Consider the following 18758-nt stretch of genomic DNA (forward strand, 5'->3'; position numbering starts at 1 on the left):
TGTCTGCCTTCAGCTCAGGTCATGATCCCAGGTTCCTGGGATAGAGCCCCAAATCAGGCTCCCTGCTCAGCAAGGAGTCTGGTTCTCCCTTGCCTTCTGCCCCCCCCCACATGTTCTCTCTCTCGTTCTCACTCTCTCTTTCTCATATAAATCTTAAAAGAAAAAGTGGCCCAAAAGTTGATTTTACTTTCAGTAGATTGCTTTCTCATGAATATTAATGTGTTGAAAATCATGTATGTGTTGAGGTAAGTGTATCACATGTTTTTCCATAGGAATAAACCACACAGATGATCATTGCTGTTTTTATAGGAATTTCTGGTTTTACATCTCATGATTATGATTTCCTGATTGTACATAGTCTGTAGTAATGATTCAGAGGTCATTCTGGGCCTGTAGGGATCGCTCTTGCCCTGTTTGCTGTGGGTTATGTGGTGATAACTCTTGTGCGTCCCCTTTCAGGTTTGGTATATCTTATGACGCCATGAAAACTCCTCAGCAGTGTTCCTCAGTTTGACCACCACTAGTTTGGCTTTTAAGAGAAGGAAAGAGACTTAATTGAAATTAACTAGAGGTGCCACCTTTCAATTCAGAATGGGTTTCTTCATGAAAGTAATGGTGGTGAAGGCTTCCTGCTCCTTTCCAAGAGAAGCGTCTATTGTGGGTTTGGCTGCTGGGCACGTGGTGCTGGCCGAGAGGCAGTGCTCTATGGCTGTCCCTCTGCCCTGGCCAAGGGTGGTTGTCTTTTTAGGAAACTGTCTTCAGGGGGGCATTGTTAGCCTTGTCGAGGTGGGGGGAGCCCAAAGCAGTACTAGTGGATTGTTCACAGTGGAATCATGTGAACAGCTAGATCCTCTGCTTCTTCCATATTCTCCTTTGTGAGGCTTTCTTTTAAGCACAATTCCACTTTTCTCCCTACCCCCCCCCCTTTTTAAGTGAATCCAGATTGCGTTTTTTTGGTTCCTAACCAGAGATAAGCTTTCGTTTCTTCTTTCCTTTGAGAAAGTAATTTTGAAAAGCATGTTTCTAGTTTGTGTTTCCATTAAAATGTGAGCCTGAATACATTATGGTAAGCCTTGTTGTCCTTGGGTCCCGGGAGTCTGGAGGAGGTTACTGTCCTCACACAGTGAACTCATTAGACGACAACTGGAACCAGCTGTTTTAATTAGGTCACACACGGACCCTGCTGAAGGGTGGCCAAGGTGAGACTGCAAGACTGGAGGCTGGATCAGAGTGGCAGTTGGTTAACGCGACCTGCTGAGCTGCTGAGCGCCCCCCTGACCGGTGTTTGGGGCTGCTGCTTTCAGCCTGGTTATGTGCAGGAGCAGCAGCCATTTAATTGTTTCTTGGAGTCGTATGTTGCCAGTTCAGCTTTGTGTTAGGGGAGGAGGTTTGACTCTCAGAATATAATGGAAAAGTGGGTAGTCCCTTTATTAGCATCTTCCTGGCCTGTGTTGGAAAGATATGTGCCCTCCACTTTGTTAATGATAGCTAAGTAAGCCAAGGTTCCTTCCAGTTTCCGTGCTTAGGGGGAAATTCTCAGGATTTCTTTTGAGGTAACTATTCATTCAGTAGTATTTATGGAAAAGAACCTAAATCCCTTTCTTTTGCACAGCATTTAAAATAAAAATGTGAAAAACATATACCTTTACATACTCATGCACACATACATAGGCAGTAAGAAAGAAAAGTGGGAGTTTAATGACTAAGACTCCTAAAACTATGTTTCATTATCAAAGGAAAAATAACGAAAAATTTACTGACCCTGTTGATTTTGTGTCTTTTTACATTTGCAGTTTGTGTAATTACCCTAGTTTATTTGGTTTGTGTTCTGTCTCAGATTTTTTTCCAGAATTTTTAATTATAAAAATCATGGATAGCTGAATAGTGATTACTTCTTAATTGAATTGTGGGGGGTTTTTGGTGTTGAGTTGTATCAGTTCTTTATATATTTTGGATACTAACCCTTTATCAGCTATGTCATTTGCAAATATCTCCTTCCATTCTGTGGGTTGTCTTTTAGTTATGATTGTGTTTTTCACTCTGCAGGAGCTCTTTATTTTGATGTAGTCCCACTAGTTTATTTTTGCTTTTGTTTCCTTTGCCTCAGGAGACCTGTATAGAAAAAAGTTGCTATGTCATAGCAACATAGAAAAAAGTCCTATGTCAGAGAAATTACTGCCTGTGCTCTCTTCTAGGATTTTTATGATCGTGATTATTTAAAATCTTCTGTTAACCCTTCCCTGTTTGTTTTCCAGATATGAGGCCACAGGATTCCTGGCGGGGTCCTCCTCCCCTCTTCCAGCAGCAAAGATTTGACAGGTAATAAAAGCAAGCATGACTTTTAAATATTTTCCCACATCAACATTTGAGGTTTGGGCTTTCTCCATGGTTCGAAATGTACTTTCTTCTCTCTAAACAGTTTCTCTTGTACTTGTCCCTTAGGAAAATAGATGCCTAACACATTGAATTAAAAGACTTCTCTTGATACACTTTCCCACTTTCCTTGGTCCTTGGCCTTTAGTTTATTGAATGTTTTAAGGTGCCCTGAAAAATGCAACACAGAGAGCTTAAAATTGTATTAGGTTTTGGTCAGGCTAAACAAATTTCTTTTTAGAAGACTTGTGCAGCTTAATGAGGCATAACTAATGGTGTTCTACTTTTATCATTTCTGTGCGGGCAACGCAGCATTAGTACAGACCAACCATTGATTCTTGCTACAAACCTCTTGAAGTCCTAATCAGCTTCTTTGGTGCAACTTTTTCAGGGCTGACAAGCCTATTGTAGGGCAGTGTCACTGTAGGTCAGTAGTTATTAGTTGCCACTGAAAACAGTTTCTTTAACTACTTAAGACTGAACTGAATTAAACGCAGAAGGGACTCAGAAGAGGATTATGGGATCTGCAGTCTAATAAGTACTGGGGACTAGGAAGAGTGTGACATGGTTTAATAACGAGGGATGTTTGACTTGTGTTCTTTCATTGATAAGTTGTGTGCTCCTATGTCAGGTGGTCTCTACACGACAAGACAGCTAGGCGTGTTATGAATAATTATATTAACATCTATAGAATAATTTTTTACAGGGCAACTTTCGGATCTATCATTTTATGCTGGTTTGCCAGCATCAGTAAATGCTGAAACCAATTAAGCCTATAGTAAGGCTTCCCTCTTTGCCTTCCCAATTCTAATCTGCTTTGTTCCCCTCACATTTACCGTTATAGCAGTCTGATCTTTTCACATCTGAAATGAATAAAAATGTTATGAACAGCGTTATAAATGTTGCTCCCCTTTTAAGAAAACTTTCTTTAGAGATTCCCAAATTTCATTTCATGATTTTCTTCAAGAAGATAAAAGAAATCATGTTAATCAATTGTTTATTAATAGTATCAACTACTTAGTGCAAGCTGCTTTTTAAATTTAAGATGACTGATACAATGCCTCAATTTATGTTTTGTTTTCAGTGTAAGTGCCCTGAGCACACCACATGCACTGCTTCCACATCTTTGGGATAGGACCATTTTCAGACAAATTAAAAAATGAGTAAGGGTTGGGGCGCCTGGGTGGCACAGCGGTTAAGCGCCTGCCTTCGGCTCAGGGCGTGATCCCAGCGTTGTGGGATCGAGCCCCACATCAGGCTCTTCTGCTATGAGCCTGCTTCTTCCTCCCACTCTCCCTGCTTGTGTTCCCTCTCTCGCTGGCTGTCTCTCTCTCTGTCGAATAAATAAATAAAATCTTAAAAAAAAAAAAAATGAGTAAGGGTTAAATTTTTCCTAAATTACAAATTACCACATTGGAACTGATCTCATTTTAAATAACTGTCTTTCTGCATTAAGTTTGTTGCGTTTGATTTTCAGTTTCCCTGCTTTGTTGTTTGCTTCTTTTCTGTATTGTTAATAATCACTCACATTTACAGTCTGCCTATGAAGTGTGAGCACTGTGAGGGAACATGCCTTAGAAGCAGGACTTCATTTATTCCTCCTAGCAAGCCTCTGAAGTAGATGTTGTTTTACAGATGAGGAAACCTAGGCACACAGCAGTCATGCAATTTCCATACATTTCTCTTCTGTACCATTCTTTACTAAGAAACTTTGATTTGAACGAACAGAACTCGTCAGAATGCTTATGTGAGCATAATATTATAGTAAAGCTGTAGGGACTTAGAGGAAGTAAAGGATTTCCTTCCACTTCCGAGACATTCTTTCTTTATTTCCAGCAGCTTTCCTTCTCTCTACACACTAAAAGATTTCCTAAGATCATCACCATTGTCCTGATTTCCATCAGGTTTTTGTTCTTCTGCCCTGGCCAAGTACTTACTTTATCCTGACTGCCTTTGTGAATCCAGCAGCTAGGGACAGGTTTTGTGGAGCATTCATTTTTGGTTTAGTTTTAGTCAGAAACTTGAATCATACTCTAAAGCAGAAGTTAAATGTGATCATAAGAGAATTCTGTCTTGGGGCGCTTGGGTGCCTCAGTCGTTAAGCGTCTGCCTTCGGCTCAGGGCGTGATCCCAGTGTTCTGGGATCGAGCCCCACATCAGGCTCCTCCACTGGGAGCCTGCTTCTTCCTCTTCCGCTCCCCCTGCTTATGTTCCCTCTCTCACTGGCTGTCTCTCTCTCTGTTAAATAAATAAATAAAATCTTAAAAAAAATAATAAAGAATTCTGTCTTATGTCTTAGATGATGTCATTTAAGAAACCTACAATTCATAAAGAAAACAAAGTTTGAGTTCAGCCATCCAAAATTTGTCCATTAACCTGTTAGCAAATACAGTGTGCAGATAGTTAGCAGATACAGGCTGACAAGTTCATCTAACCATTCTGACTCACAAGGCATAGAGGAGAAAATATAAACTTGTAGTCACTTTGACTTTGCTGAGATGTCACAACTAGTAAGTAGAATTGTTACTGGAACCAGTTTTACTGATTTTTTTTTTTTAAGATTTCATTTATTTATTTGACACAGAGTACAAGCAGAGGGAGCAGAGAGAGAGGGAGAAGCAGGCTCCCCACTGAGCAGGGAGCCTGACCCAGGGCTTGATCCCAGGACCCTGGGATCATGACCTGAGCTGAAGGCAGACGCTTAACCTACTGAGCCACCCAGGCGCCCCTGATCCTCATTATTAGTCCAGTACTTGCCCAGTGCACAATTTGGGTGTTTGGTTGAGAACCCTACTACAAAACAAAATGTTGAGTGTACTTTTTTTTTTTTTTTGCTAAAATACACTGTTTCTTGAATTATTTCCTACTTTGAGATAGTATCTGTAATCCATATCTTCTTTTCATTTAAAAATACAGCAGGTGGGCACTTGGGTGGCTCAGTAGGTTAGGTGTCTGGCTCTTGGTTTCGGCTCAGGTCATGATCTCAGGGTTGTGGGATGGAGCCCTGCCTCGGGCTTATGCTCAGCAGGGAGTCTGCTTGAGATTTCTTTCTCCCTCTCTCTCTGCCCCTCCCCCTTTCACTCATGCTCTCTTTCTTTCTCTCTCTAAAATAAATCTTTCTTAAAAAATACAACAGGAACACTGCCCTGTCCTTGCCTCCCCACACAGAGACAAGCCAGTGCTAACTGAGTAAATATTAAACAGAGTATTTGAGTTCACTTTGTCGCTTGAGTTCTGCCTTGTAGTCCATGTAATTAATTCTCTGTCCATGTAATTCTTGCCAGTGGGAGCTCCTTTTTTCTGGCCATATCTGAGGTGGCCATTTAGTTCTTAACTTATGGTCATTAAACTTAGTCATGGAAAATCTTTAACAACTGCCATATATATAAATTTAAAACATCCAAATTGGTAGTAGTTACTTCATATTGCAAGCTACTTTCCAAAACGGAAAATTAGAAACTTAAGAATATTGTTGTCATAGGCAAAAACCAAAAAACGGAGTCTTTTTTTTTTTTTTTTTTAAGATTTTATTTATTTATTCGACAGAGATAGAGACAGCCAGCGAGAGAGGGAACACAAGCAGGGTGAGTGGGAGAGGAAGAAGCAGGCCCATAGTAGAGGAGCCCGATGTGGGGCTCGATCCCATAACGCCGGGATCACGCCCTGAGCCGAAGGCAGACGCTTAACCGCTGTGCCACCCAGGCGCCCCCAAAAAACGGAGTCTTAACCATAGAGGACAAACTGCTGGTTACCAGAGAGGAAGTGACTGGGGGATGGGTGAAATAGGTGATGGGGATTGAGGCACTCACTTATCATGATGAGTACCAGGTCATGTATGGAATTGTCGAATCACTGTATTGTACACCTAAAACGAATAACACTGTATTAACTATACTGGAATTAAATATTTTTAAAAACATTTAAAGGAAAATCAAATGTTGGAAATAATGTAAATATTTATTTATGTATGTATACATGTAGGTAGGTAGGTAGTTCCCATCCATGATGCCAAATGCCTCAGATAAGTTGCCTCAATAGATAGCTGCTAATTTTAAGAAGTGTCAGCGTCAATACTTCAGTCTCAGATTTAAAGTGTATTTTTGAAGGCAAATTTACTTGTAACTATTTGCAAATTAATACAGTTGTATAGAAATATGGTAAACCTATGGAAAAGAAGGAACTGCCAGTAAAAAGCAAAAGAGGATAGTACCTGTCCCTCTTACTGTTTTTTTCTGTTTAATTTCAGTTAAATTATTTTTATAAAAATTAGTCAATGGGGCGCCTGGGTGGCACAGTGGTTAAGCGTCTGCCTTCGGCTCAGGGCGTGGTCCTGGCGTTGTGGGATCGAGCCCCACATCAGGCTCCTCCGCTAAGAGCCTGCTTCTTCCTCTCCCACTCCCCCTGCTTGTGTTCCCTCTCTCGCTGGCAGTCTCTATCTCTGTCGAATAAATAAATAAAATCTTTAAAAAAAAAAATTAGTCAAAAACATTTTAAGTAATCATTTCAAACAAAAAGAGGACTTTGTATTTTTAAATTGTAGCTTTGTTTCTAACCCATTTTTAGAACATAAAATAATGTAAAATTGGATTTATAATATATACCATCCATACCAGCAGATTTTCCAGAAGCTAAGTTGAGTGAGTTTGATCATTGCAGAGCTGAAAATAAAAATTGATTACAGTTGACACAGTGTGTGAGTTGCATTTTTGGCCTGTGGATTTTGCGTTAGTGGCCCAGTTTTGATGAGCCTCCTTGGTTACAGTACAAACCATTAACCCGTCACTCGTGTAGAGACCAGAAGAGAACATTCCTATCTCTCTGCATAGCTGTTCTTGCTAAAAAGATGAGGCATTCTTGCTAAAATATATTTGTATTAAGAATGAACCTGAAAAATAATTAAAAGCCCAGAATATATGGATATTCCTTCTGAGATATATTTTTTGAGTACAGCAAATCTTACTGGTTAGAGCTCTGGTTTCACCACTGACTATGAAGAATAGTATTAGCTTCTCTGTAGTTCTGAGAGAGTTGTTCTTTGAGTCATCACACAAAAAGAATTATCTTTGGTATTAAAAAAAAAAAAAAGGCAAGCTCCAAGTGAAGGCAAGGAAAGTGAGAGGGTAGAGAGGAAGGATTCAAGTTTGAATAGCTGTGAGAAGAATGCATTACCCAGTGAGCCCAACTTCAAGCTGTTCCCCCCACCCCCAACACCTGGGAAGCGAAATACTTAGGCTGGTGTGGTTATAGTTAATACTAGTCAGTGCTTTAGCAGTTTTAAAGTTCTGTAATTTCTCCTAAAATCAGTAATGGCCCCAAAGCATCTGGTGTTAAAATATGTTGGAGAATTTTGCTTCTTTTTTTATTCTTTATAGTGACTGTTCTATAAAATGGAAGTTGAAAATGCCTTGAGAAAATTGTGTCTTAAATGGTGATTGTCTTTAGAAGGTATATCTTGGCTACATTGTTTATGTGACAGTTTTACATTATGATTTAATACATTATACCTGTTGCTTTGTATCTGCAAAGTTAAAATAGGCACTTGAAGACAATTAAAACATTTCTTTTGACTAGTAATCCAGGCCGGCAAACTGGGTTATAATAGCTGTTGAATCTGTGTTCCCATGTAAACTGTACACCAAACGCCAGTCAGCCCATGCCAATTAGTGCTCATGTTGCTAGGTCACCGTGGTCAATTGAAAGCTGCATCAATAGAACTTAAAAAGGTTTCCTCCCGATCAGACCTTCTGACATATTGAGCAGAATAATGGATGGGAAAAAACAGCCAAGTCCCCTACCCTAGATTCAAAATACTGAGCAGTAAGAATTCATTTGCAACCTGCAATTAACTAGAAAGAATGGATCCAAGAACGAGTCTAGACATTTTTAAAAATAAAGCCCATTTTCCTGTCTTGTACATGTTTACTCTTTGGATAGCATCTTAAATGTAACCAACTTGGTAATCTTGGGTCCAAATCTTTAAGTGACTAGAAAGGAAATTTCACAGTTGAACATGAACAGAATATTTTAAGTCATACGTTTCTGATTCATTTGAGTTTAGATCCCTTTTTTAAAAATGCTGATACTTAAACATGTTAGGCTACTTTGAATATGAGGGGCATAAAGGTCACTCTGATGCTGTATGTCCCATTTGACAAATGCAGGCAAATTGGATTGTCCTAAGAGTTGGAGATGATGCTAGCCAGTTTGAGACCTTGGGCTATGTAACAGGTTTGACTTATAATGCAGACATAATACTTTTCCACAGAGGCGTTGGGGCTGAACCTCTGCTGCCATGGAACCGGATGCTCCAAACCCAGAATGCAGCCTTCCAGCCAAACCAGTACCAGATGCTAGCTGGACCTGGCGGGTATCCACCCAGACGTGATGATCGTGGAGGGAGACAGGTGATACAGTGTGGGCTGTGGGATGAAAAGCATGCTGCTCACTTTGTACTTAGCCATGCTTCTCAGGACACCACATTTTCTTAAAAACATTTCTGGATAAGATACTGATAGAATAGCTCAGCGGAACTTCGGTCCCTCATTTTAAAATGTATATAGAATGAGTATGTGCCTTACTACATATGTTATTCACTGAAGATGCTAAAGCCCCAAAGCCCTTTTAATCATAGCAGTCAGTAATATTTAGCACAGAGTTAGTTACCAAAATGTTTTTTTTTATCCTTTAAGGACGTTGCTCTTTGTTTTAGTAGAAACTAGATTTCATAATAAATTGTAATTTTCTAGAAGCTGAAAGTAACAGTCTACCCTTTTAACTGTTACCTTTATTCATCTTAGAAGTCCTCTGTCTTGATTCATCTGTGATACCCCTTTTCATGGAAAAAAAAAATCTCCCCTTCGTTATTTCCCACATATTTTTTAGCTAAATTTAAATAGCTGTGCATTGAGTTATAATAATTTCTAAACAAATTTATTTCGTATGTGTAAGCTTCATTTCCTTCTCTGTAACGCATCCAGTTTTAGCAAAATTTAAGACAGAGGTCTGTTTGCCTCAGTCTGTTTGTCCCCCAGTCATTTGACACCCTGGCCAGTATTTACATGCTCTGCAATCAAATCCTTGCCAGAGAATAGGGTCAGAATGCTAAGATTTAGTGTATGCAGTGTTCATGGAGTTTAGCACCCACGGTGATGTGAAGTGACTTTAAAATTACTTACCTGGTGTTGCCTACAGGCCTTTTGCAGTGCTTCAAATATTGATTTTCTTACACAGGTTCTTGCCACGCATCCATTTGTGTAAGACCTCTGTTTTGACAGCTTAGGAAGATCTTTCTTTTTTTTTTTTTTTTTTTTACTTTTTTGTGTATCTCCTTAAAGGCTGTTCACTTTACAAAAAAATAATCATCTTAATTATCTTTTGAGAGAATCTTGTTACAATTTATTAAAATCTGTTCATAGAATTTTATTTTGAATTACTGTCATCCCAGAGGTCTAAAAATTTTATCAGTAGTTTGCCACTTCATGCTGTAGAGTCAACGGGATGATAGTAGGCAGTCTACATAAGGAGTATTATTAAAATGGGGACATACTTAAAAACTAGAAGAAACCTTGGAGAATTTTTAGTCCAATCACCTCATTTTCCAAGTGGGAAACCGCAATCCTGTGGCACCTGCACTTGGGCAGCAGAGTTGGGGCCTGGCTGCCTGGTCCTTCTGAGCCCAGTTCCTCCAGTTTCTCATCTCCTTCAGAGGAGGTCTTCCCTGGAAGGAACTCTCTGCTGTTACAGCAGGTAAAATCTTTATTCGCTTAGAAGATATAAACCAATTGGTAAATTTATAATTCTTTTTTTTTTTTTTAAGATTTTATTTATTTATTCGACAGAGATAGAGACAGCCAGCAAGAGAGGGAACACAAGCAGGGGGAGTGGGAGAGGAAGAAGCAGGCTCCCAGCGGAGGAGCCTGATGTGGGGCTCGATCCCATAACACCGGGATCACACCCTGAGCCGAAGGCAGACGCTTAACCGCTGTGCCACCCAGGCGCCCCTAAATTTATAATTCTTTTACGACCTTTTAGAAATATTTCTTTTTCTCAGTCTCTTTTCACAGAGATACTTTTTATTAAATCACAGGTTTTGAAGCACTATTAAGTTTCAGAAGTTCGTTGTTAAAAACAGTGTAATTATGACTTCACTATATTTAGTGAAGTTTATATGACTAAAAAAGGCCATACTCATTATAATTTGGACTACTGAATGACAACATGGGGTGGGGGGGGAGTCTGTTTCAGAATCCTAGAGGCCCAGAAAGGGAATTGTGAGGGAATTTTTTTGTACAGAAATGTTAATTTGCAAGCTTAGTAGGACATGTTATGAATGTCACCAGTAATTGATTATGTAATAATTTGATGTGTTACTTAGTACTCTACTATTTATAGCTAAACCAAAAAAAAAAAATCCCTAAAATTAATAGGTCATTAGGCTTCAGCTGACTTACTTAGCAAGCCTCTTGCCTTGGTTAAGCAAAATGACTTTTCTAGCATAAAATGTCTAAAGATGATGTGGACATCTTACCACATTGTGACTTGAATTACTGCCAGGGATGGCAGGGAAGATCGAGAACTGACTAGTCTTTTACACAGAACACTTAACTGTAGTTCATTTGTGTGCAATTTAAGGAGTTTCTTAAGTACCTGTTATGGCTCCTTTGGGTAGTTTTCAGTGGTAGCATTTGTAGCAAGCTTTGCATAAAACGAGGGGCCTAAAGCTCCAGTTTATGAGAGACCTTCCATGTGATAAACGTTTAAGACATATCCAGCTTCTTTATGGCATGTTTTTCCAGAGAGATGTAAAATTAATTTCTTTGAAGAGTGTTAATCCAGAAAATAAACTCTTGCTTTTGCTTATTTTCAGGGATATCCCAGAGAAGGAAGGAAATACCCTTTGCCACCACCCTCAGGAAGATACAGTTGGAATTAGGCTTTTGTAAAGCTTTCTCAAATCCTTTCATCGTTCTACAATTTTATGCTATTTGTGGAAAGATTTCTTTCTCAAGTAGTAGTTTTTAATAAAACTACAGTACTTTGTGTATTTCTTTTAACTGTGTATATTTCTACTGACCTGATCTCACTGTTTATGTTGCTTTCCAAAGATGTGTGTTGCATAATACAGTGGATCTGAATTTATTATTGCTTGTAAAACACATTTGATGGAATAGGAGTACTGGTTTTTCATTATGGTTAAAATCAAACCAGCTGTGGATTTTAAAACACAGTGTATTCTAGATCATCTAAGATCCATGCTGATTTTTAATGCACAAGAATTAGGTATGAACTCTTGAGCTGGAACCTCAGCTAACTAGAGTATATATTGTTCAGTATTTCTTTGGAAACATTTCATTAATGTACTTGTCTTATGGAAATTTCTGGACTTTAGTAAAAAAAAAAACCAAAAAACTGAAAACTGGTCTCGTGTCTTTATTCTAGAATTTCAACATTGAAAATCTTGGCCATGTGTTGTTTTTTTAAGTCATTTTTTCAGAAAACAATTCATTTCTACAATTAGATGTCAAAAGAAAATCAGTGATGGAGCAAGACAACCCAACGAACTCATATTAATTAGTATGTTGGCTACTAACATGGCTAACTATACAAACTCTGTAAGAATAGATGATTTACATTTTATAAATTTCATATAGACTTGGGCTCCAGTTTTAAGGACTTGTTCTACGTCTTTAAGAAAAGGTGAAAAGTTTAATTTGTAGCTATTTAGTTTGTACTCCTTAGCATGGTTTTTTTTTTTTTTTGGTTATTTTGTAATAATTTTAGTTTGTACTCATTTTTTTTCTTGCTAGTCAACACACTATTACTCTTTAAATTTATTCTTGCTGTTCACACATGGCCCTTCATATGCATTTTCATTTGTTTGCCACATCAAGTTTACACACACATGTAAAGACTTGCTTTGTTTCCATTTGCCTATTCTAGCCTAAGATTGTAGAATAAGGTTTTTCTTTGACCTTCTGACTTAGGACATTTTTGCTTTAATATTTCAACTAAGGCACACTTGTTAGTCTTAGCCTTTGCAGAGAAAAGGCCACCTTAATCTTAAATAGGAAGGTATTTTGAAGCTATTGAGTTCTTTGCTGGTGATGGGTGAGTAGAGTAGGGTCCTTGATTGTTGAGACAAAGCCTCTCTCTGCTGGGAATTAACAACAGAACCATTATAACCTTAACAATATGTTAAAGTGATAACTTCTGTTAAATTTCTGTATCTTCCAAATACTACATATGAATAGCCACCTTAATCAAGTATTTCATATTCCAAAGGAGCCCATATAAATGTCTTACTCTCTGTAGCTTCATAGGAACCCCAAACTCACACTCCCACAGAACCTGCATTTTCTCAGATTTTTAGTTGTTTAAGCTATCATGAGTGTGTATAAAATAATTGTTTTTGCTTGGCCTTTACACAATTACATATCACTGTTAAAAAATTAAATTTGAAAGTGAATGTTTAAAGTATTTTGAAAACAACTAAGCTAAAAGCCTGATGGAAAAATCGTGCCAGCTATATTCCCTCTACCCGGTGGGGTGGCCCTGTAGGACACCTGCCAGGTAGCTGAACCTTCACTTCTGGGCCTGCTCCCTTCCTTCATCCTTGCTCCCCTTCATACTCTTCCTCCCTCTCCTTCCAACTTGTTCCCGCATTTGAATCTGCCAGAAAAATACCGTTATTTAAACAAGTGAATGCTTAGAACCTCAAATGAAATATTTAAAACTATAAACATTCCCTCCATATTCGGGTGTAAAAAATAGTTAATGGGCTAAATTTAATTACTCATATAATCTTTAAGTAGGACACAGGTTTTCAGGGCTCATATTGAAGATGCTTAAGAATCTTAGAACATGAAACAGTGACTTTATTGTGGCGCTAAGGACCCTTAATGAGCAGTTGTCTCCCCCCCTTTTAAGGATCAAGTGAGGTAATGCACGTTAAAATACAAAGCCATCTACAAACTATTAGATTGCTATTTGGCGCTACAAAGGCAAATTGGGGTAATGAGCAATGGCTAATTTTCGTCCTAGGGCGTGGGACGTCGGGGTGGGCCGGGGTGGGACTGAGGGTTCCGAGCTCCGGTTTTCCGCGGGGCGCACTGGAGGTCGGGCGCACCTCCGACGGAGTCGAGAGCCTCGGAGCGCGGTGACATCGCAGCCGGGCGGGACGCGTCCGGGAGCCGCCCGTGTCCAGCCGCTCGCCGGCGCGAGAGCTCCGCGAGCCGCCGTTGTCGAGCAGGGTGGGCACAGGAAAGTTCAAACCCCCGACCCGCAGCGTGGCTTGTGTGTCGCGGCCCAAAGTGGATCATTGCAGCAGCAGCACTCGGTTCCTGGAAGTGGCGCCGCAGCTTTCTCACCTGCTCGTTTTACCGTCTCAACTCCCTTCACGAATTGCAAGCACCGAGCCTGTAAGGGGATAGCGGAGATCTTCCTTCTGAGGCTGCAGTTTTAAGTTCTAAGTCCGAGCGTAACCGAATTTAGCTAAGCTTAGAAATCTAAAGTTTAGACACTCTCTTGAGAGTCAAGTAAGACTCCCCATTCCCGGCTGAGAGCTGTCTGGCTCCGTCTGGCTAGTCCTACATCTCTTCCGGATCGCTCCAGAAGGTCGGAGAGCTGAGATCCCGCCAGACTGTTCCTGGAGATCGACTGTCCTGCTATTTCTAACCAGGAAAAAGTCAACAAACAATAAAATAAGAAACGGCCTGTTCTCGATGGATTTTTCCTCCACTTAGGGGTAAAGTTAACCGCTTGTGTTGCTTGTTTCTGGATTTCGTATTTATGGAATGAGGGCCAAGAGAGAACATGCTTTGATTTTTGTATGTGACATGGGAATAGAGCTTTTTACTACTGCAAAATAGCACAGCTTCGAGTTAAGCAATGTTAAGTTGGTTAAACCTTTATTAGAAGTCACCTAAACAATGACTGAAATAGAGGTTACAAGGGATTAAAAAAATAAAAAAAGTCATTTCATTCAATTTTGGGTACGCATTTCATTCAATTGCAGGTAAACATCTAAAGCAAAAACAATGAAACCAAAAAACTCTCCCAGAAACTTCCACTAACCCCCAAATTAAAAATAATAAAATAAAAGTGATCTTGACATCACAAAATTTTCTCAATACTTACTAGGGAGAGCAAATTCCTGATGAAATGTGGATGCAGCGCCTGTCTGCCATTTTCTCTCGATCTTCTCCAGATGCTCACCAATTCTCATTAGCAGTAAAAAGCTATTTAATTTTTTTTTAAATAAATTGTATCCTAGTTCCCTGTCTCATTGGGTTTGGGCATGGCAAGTAGCAGCATTTTAAAAAACTGGGCCGAAATAGTCAACATACAGGGGTTTATCCACACATGTTAGTGTTGTGTTAAACGGTTGGGCAATATCATTCATGCTTTGAACATCTGAAATTTGTATTGCCACTACATAATGCATTATTTATGCACAAATTCATATCTAAAAACCCAGTCAATGGGTCGTTATGTGATTGTGGTTCACAAATTTACTCCAAAAGTCTTTCTAAATCATCAGTATTCAATGCAGCTAACAAAGCCATTCTTTGGAAGGTGCTTGCATTTAGTGAACAGGAAAAAGTCTCTGATTTGCTTTAAATTGAAAGTAAACAATTGATAGAATGGAGTTTGGACACAACATCTGTATTGATAAGTCTGATTGACTACTTGTTCTGACCATTAGGTTTTAATTCTAAGCAAAGCCTTAAATAGAAAACAACTGGGTTACACCCTCCATGCTTTATATACAAAACACCATTCCTGCGCCTTCAACATTGCACACTGCCACACACTCAAAGCTTCAATTCATATCTCAGCGCAGATTACAGAAAAGTACCTGCAATCCCTGCTGTTCCTCTCTGCAACTTTGATTCTGGGCTTTTGTTTTTGTGCCTCAACTGGAAAAGATAAGTTTGTTGTACAACCCCAAAACATTTAGGAAAATATCACATCTGTAGTTAGCATTTCTGGAACTGAGTTTTGCTGTGGGCTCTGCTAAACTTTGAGAGGGCTTTGTTCCACTCAGACCCTGCCTCTGCCCTCCCTCTTGGTTGTGAAGACACTTATCCTCCTCTTCAGTTAATGAGTTTCACCTAGTCTGGCCGTTTGTGTTTTTATAAAAGATCTGCAAAGCACTAATTGCAAGAGAAGAAAAAAAGCTCTTGCTTCGCATTAATCAGAATGTGGAATTCTATAGTAAAAACATTTTCTATTTCAATGTTTCAAGAACCAAAACTTATCCTAATTTAGAATGTGCACACATAAACTCAGTGCATTTCTGGTTGTAGAATGTTAAGCCATCTGCAGCGATTACTTCTGGCAGTGGTTCCTTTACTACTTAAGGAATGCTGAAAGGAAAAAGATATGCCTACAGCAAATACACTTTTAGAAAATACTGTATGAAGAAGGCTGGTTTTTCTTAATGATCTTTTGGATACAGAGTTCACTTAGTCTAAGAGACTCTTTGTTCCAGAAGTAAATTATCAAGGGGGAAAACAAAGATTTTGTTTTCTTTAAATATGTTACTTGGAGCCCCTAGTCTATAAGCAGCTATTATTGGTAAGTATTGTGTTGTTTAAAAAACATATATATATATGTATATAGTCTCTCAAACCATGTGGACTTTGGGAACACATTTTCTAGAAGTAAAATTTCAGAATTCTGGTACTGCTATGAGGGAATCAAATCAATATAAACAAGCTTTTTGAAATTTGGCACATCAGTAATATTCACGCTTGCTTGGCAAAAATTTTGGAAGTCAATTATATCGATATGCAAAAACCTAAATTGGGAGAATTTTCTGTAGGTGTATTGCACCATTTTCATACAATTTTTCTGCTCAAATTATTTCCTTTTTTGTAAAATGTTTTTTAAAAATTAGTTCTCATTTTCCAAAAATGCATTCACACACCCTTGATAAAGCTGATCCCTTGGCTTGTTCAGTGGTTGTTTTTGCCCCTCTGTGGAAGGGACTGGAGTTTTATTATTATTATTATGTAAAATACAGTTTAGAGAAAGTGCAAGTTTAATTTCTAAAACACCTTCTGAAGGATTCACTTTGCACATTCAGAAAAAAACACCCGAACATTGAAGTGAAATGAAATGTTTCAGTCTCAAACTAATTCTGAAACTTCAAATGTGTAAGAGTTTTAGGGTCTCTGGTAACAATTTGTGATCATTTATAAATCACACTTTATCCATGTTAGGTCTTTAATTTTCATTCAGTTCATAAGCTAATATTCTTCAGCTTGCTTTTGGTGTTTTTACTCCAATACCAGTTAATTAAATCATCAGTAAACTGAGCTGCGCTGTCATGTCATGCCAACTACTGTTTAAAAAAAAAAAAAAAGCCAAGCCAAAATAAAACCTACACAAGTTAGTGAAGAAATGACCACTTGACTTTAACCAAAATGTACTTAAGATTCTTTTAAGTTATATTTAAATATTCATTTGAAACATAGGAAATATAAATTGGCATATTAAAGAGTAAATACATTATTTGTACAATAAAACACCAACAAAATTGGTGTGCAACCCCTATTAAGTTGTAAATATGATGGGAAATTATAAATAATTCTTACTCTTTACATTCTGGTTACATTTCAATAAATCACCTTATTCTCTTCCTTCTTGACATGCTTTGATATATAGGTTGGTGTCAATTTTAGCACATTCGCTTGCTTGTTCTAGGATTTTATCAAGATATTCGAATTCAGACAAACAAATAACTTAGAGCAAATAACCGGTCTACGGAAAGACAGCGTGCATTTATTTTATCAGTTGATTTTGGGAGACCAGATTCCACATAAAAAGTAGTTTACGACCCGTCCTTCTTATAAGCTGCATCTTGCGGTAGGAAATATCCTCTTTTAGGATAATATAGAAACACTCATTTGCCAAATAACGATCAAAACATTTTAAAATCGCCATTAAATTTAAAAAGCTTTATCAATCCATATAAGCAGTATTTTGATTATTTTTATTCCATTTCTCTTTTACCTAAATGGCAATAATTCCCCTGCAATAATGTTGCTATGTGCATGATCCACCTTGAGCTACAATTTACTTTCAATCAAACATTAATGAAATTGCACTTAAGGGGGGGGGAGGCCTTTGAAAATTAATCTCTCAAATTCCACTCCAAAAAAGGATTCATTGTTAAAGCTGGGTTGATTTTTAGAGCTACAGACACCAACAAAGTTTCCAACTTTTAAAACTCTTGGAGAGCTTTGGTTAGGAACGTGGTGGATATGGACTCAGCCAGCTTTTCGAATAATTTAGGAACATTCTGAAGGAGGAAATCACCACCTCACAGCCTCCTGGCGTCATTTTATGCAATTCCCGGGCTGTCGCTGTTCCCCACCCCCGGCAAAGAGGTTCAGAGGCTGCCCTTCTCCATGACCCGTTCATTAGTTTTTGATCGCCATGTATGCAAGAGTCCGCTTCGGTGTTTCCCCCATTCGTTCTCGAAGTTTCTCACACACCCTCCGCGCCGCAGGCAGGACCCCGCCCCGGGGCGCCCGCGCGGTCACCACGTCCTGCCATAGAGCAGGTTGGCGCCGAGCACGCCGCCGCCGTAGTCCCCCGCGGCCGCGTCCAGGGCCGCCAGGCCGCCCCCGGGGCCGTGCAGCGCGGGCGGGCTGGGCGACAGCTCCTCGAGCTCAGACGCCGGCGTCGGGGCCGGCGGCTGCGGGCCGGCCTGGCCGGGTGTCGGCGTGCTGGCACCGTTCTGGCACGGCTTGCCGTCCTTGACCAGCACGGGCACCGCCACGCGACGCGGGGACGGCGGCGGAGGCGGCGGCGGGCCCAGGCCGCCCTCCTGCTGCAGCTGCTGCGCCGCCTTGTCCTTGGCCTGCCGCTTCATCTTGTAGCGGTGGTTCTGGAACCAGATCTTGACCTGCGTGGGCGTCAGGTGGATCATGCTGGCCAGGTGCTCGCGCTCGGGCGCCGACAGGTACTTCTGCTGCTTGAAGCGTCGCTCCAGCTCGTACACCTGAGCCTGGGAGAAGAGCACCCGGCGCTTCCGGCGTGGCGCGCTCGGCAGCGGGGCCATGTTCTTGCTCACGTCCCCCAGCGAGCCCAGGCCGCCCATGCCGCTCATGTTCATGCCGCTCGCCGGGCCCATGAAGCGGGAGACTGTAAGCGACAAACGCACAGCGTCGGCGGGGGCCGGGCCGGGCCAGGCCACCTCTGCCTTCGGNAGGCCTGCGGGATCCTGCTCCCGCCGCCGCCCCAGGCTCTTCACACCGCGCGGGCCGCGACGCCAGCGGGACCCCAGCTGGGTCCCAGCACCCTCCGCGCGCCCAGGGGCGCGGCGCCCCCCGCGCGCCCCCGGCCGGGTCCCAGGACCCCCCGCGCGCCCCCAG

At 40.4% G+C, this 18758-nt stretch overlaps 2 protein-coding genes across 3 annotated transcripts in view; one reads left to right on the plus strand and one right to left on the minus strand.

The window, feature by feature from the left end:
- XRN2 (5'-3' exoribonuclease 2) overlaps positions 1-11788 on the plus strand; it is an 84679-nt gene extending 72891 nt beyond the window's left edge. For both annotated transcript variants that reach the window (XM_002923106.4, XM_034639810.1), the window contains 3 exons: positions 2256-2319; positions 8639-8777; positions 11240-11788. In XM_002923106.4, coding sequence (XP_002923152.1) covers positions 2256-2319; positions 8639-8777; positions 11240-11305 — 269 coding nt within the window. In that variant the 3' untranslated portion in view covers positions 11306-11788. The remainder of the gene's footprint in view (positions 1-2255; positions 2320-8638; positions 8778-11239) is intronic.
- A 6132-nt stretch (positions 11789-17920) lies between these two features.
- NKX2-4 (NK2 homeobox 4) overlaps positions 17921-18758 on the minus strand; it is a 3904-nt gene continuing 3066 nt past the window's right edge. Inside the window, exon 2 of the mRNA XM_034641614.1 lies at positions 17921-18528. Coding sequence (XP_034497505.1) covers positions 17921-18528 — 608 coding nt within the window. The remainder of the gene's footprint in view (positions 18529-18758) is intronic.

The sequence above is a fragment of the Ailuropoda melanoleuca genome, chromosome 13 (genome assembly GCF_002007445.2).
Source record: "Ailuropoda melanoleuca isolate Jingjing chromosome 13, ASM200744v2, whole genome shotgun sequence".
In the NCBI taxonomy this organism is placed as follows: domain Eukaryota; kingdom Metazoa; phylum Chordata; class Mammalia; order Carnivora; family Ursidae; genus Ailuropoda; species Ailuropoda melanoleuca.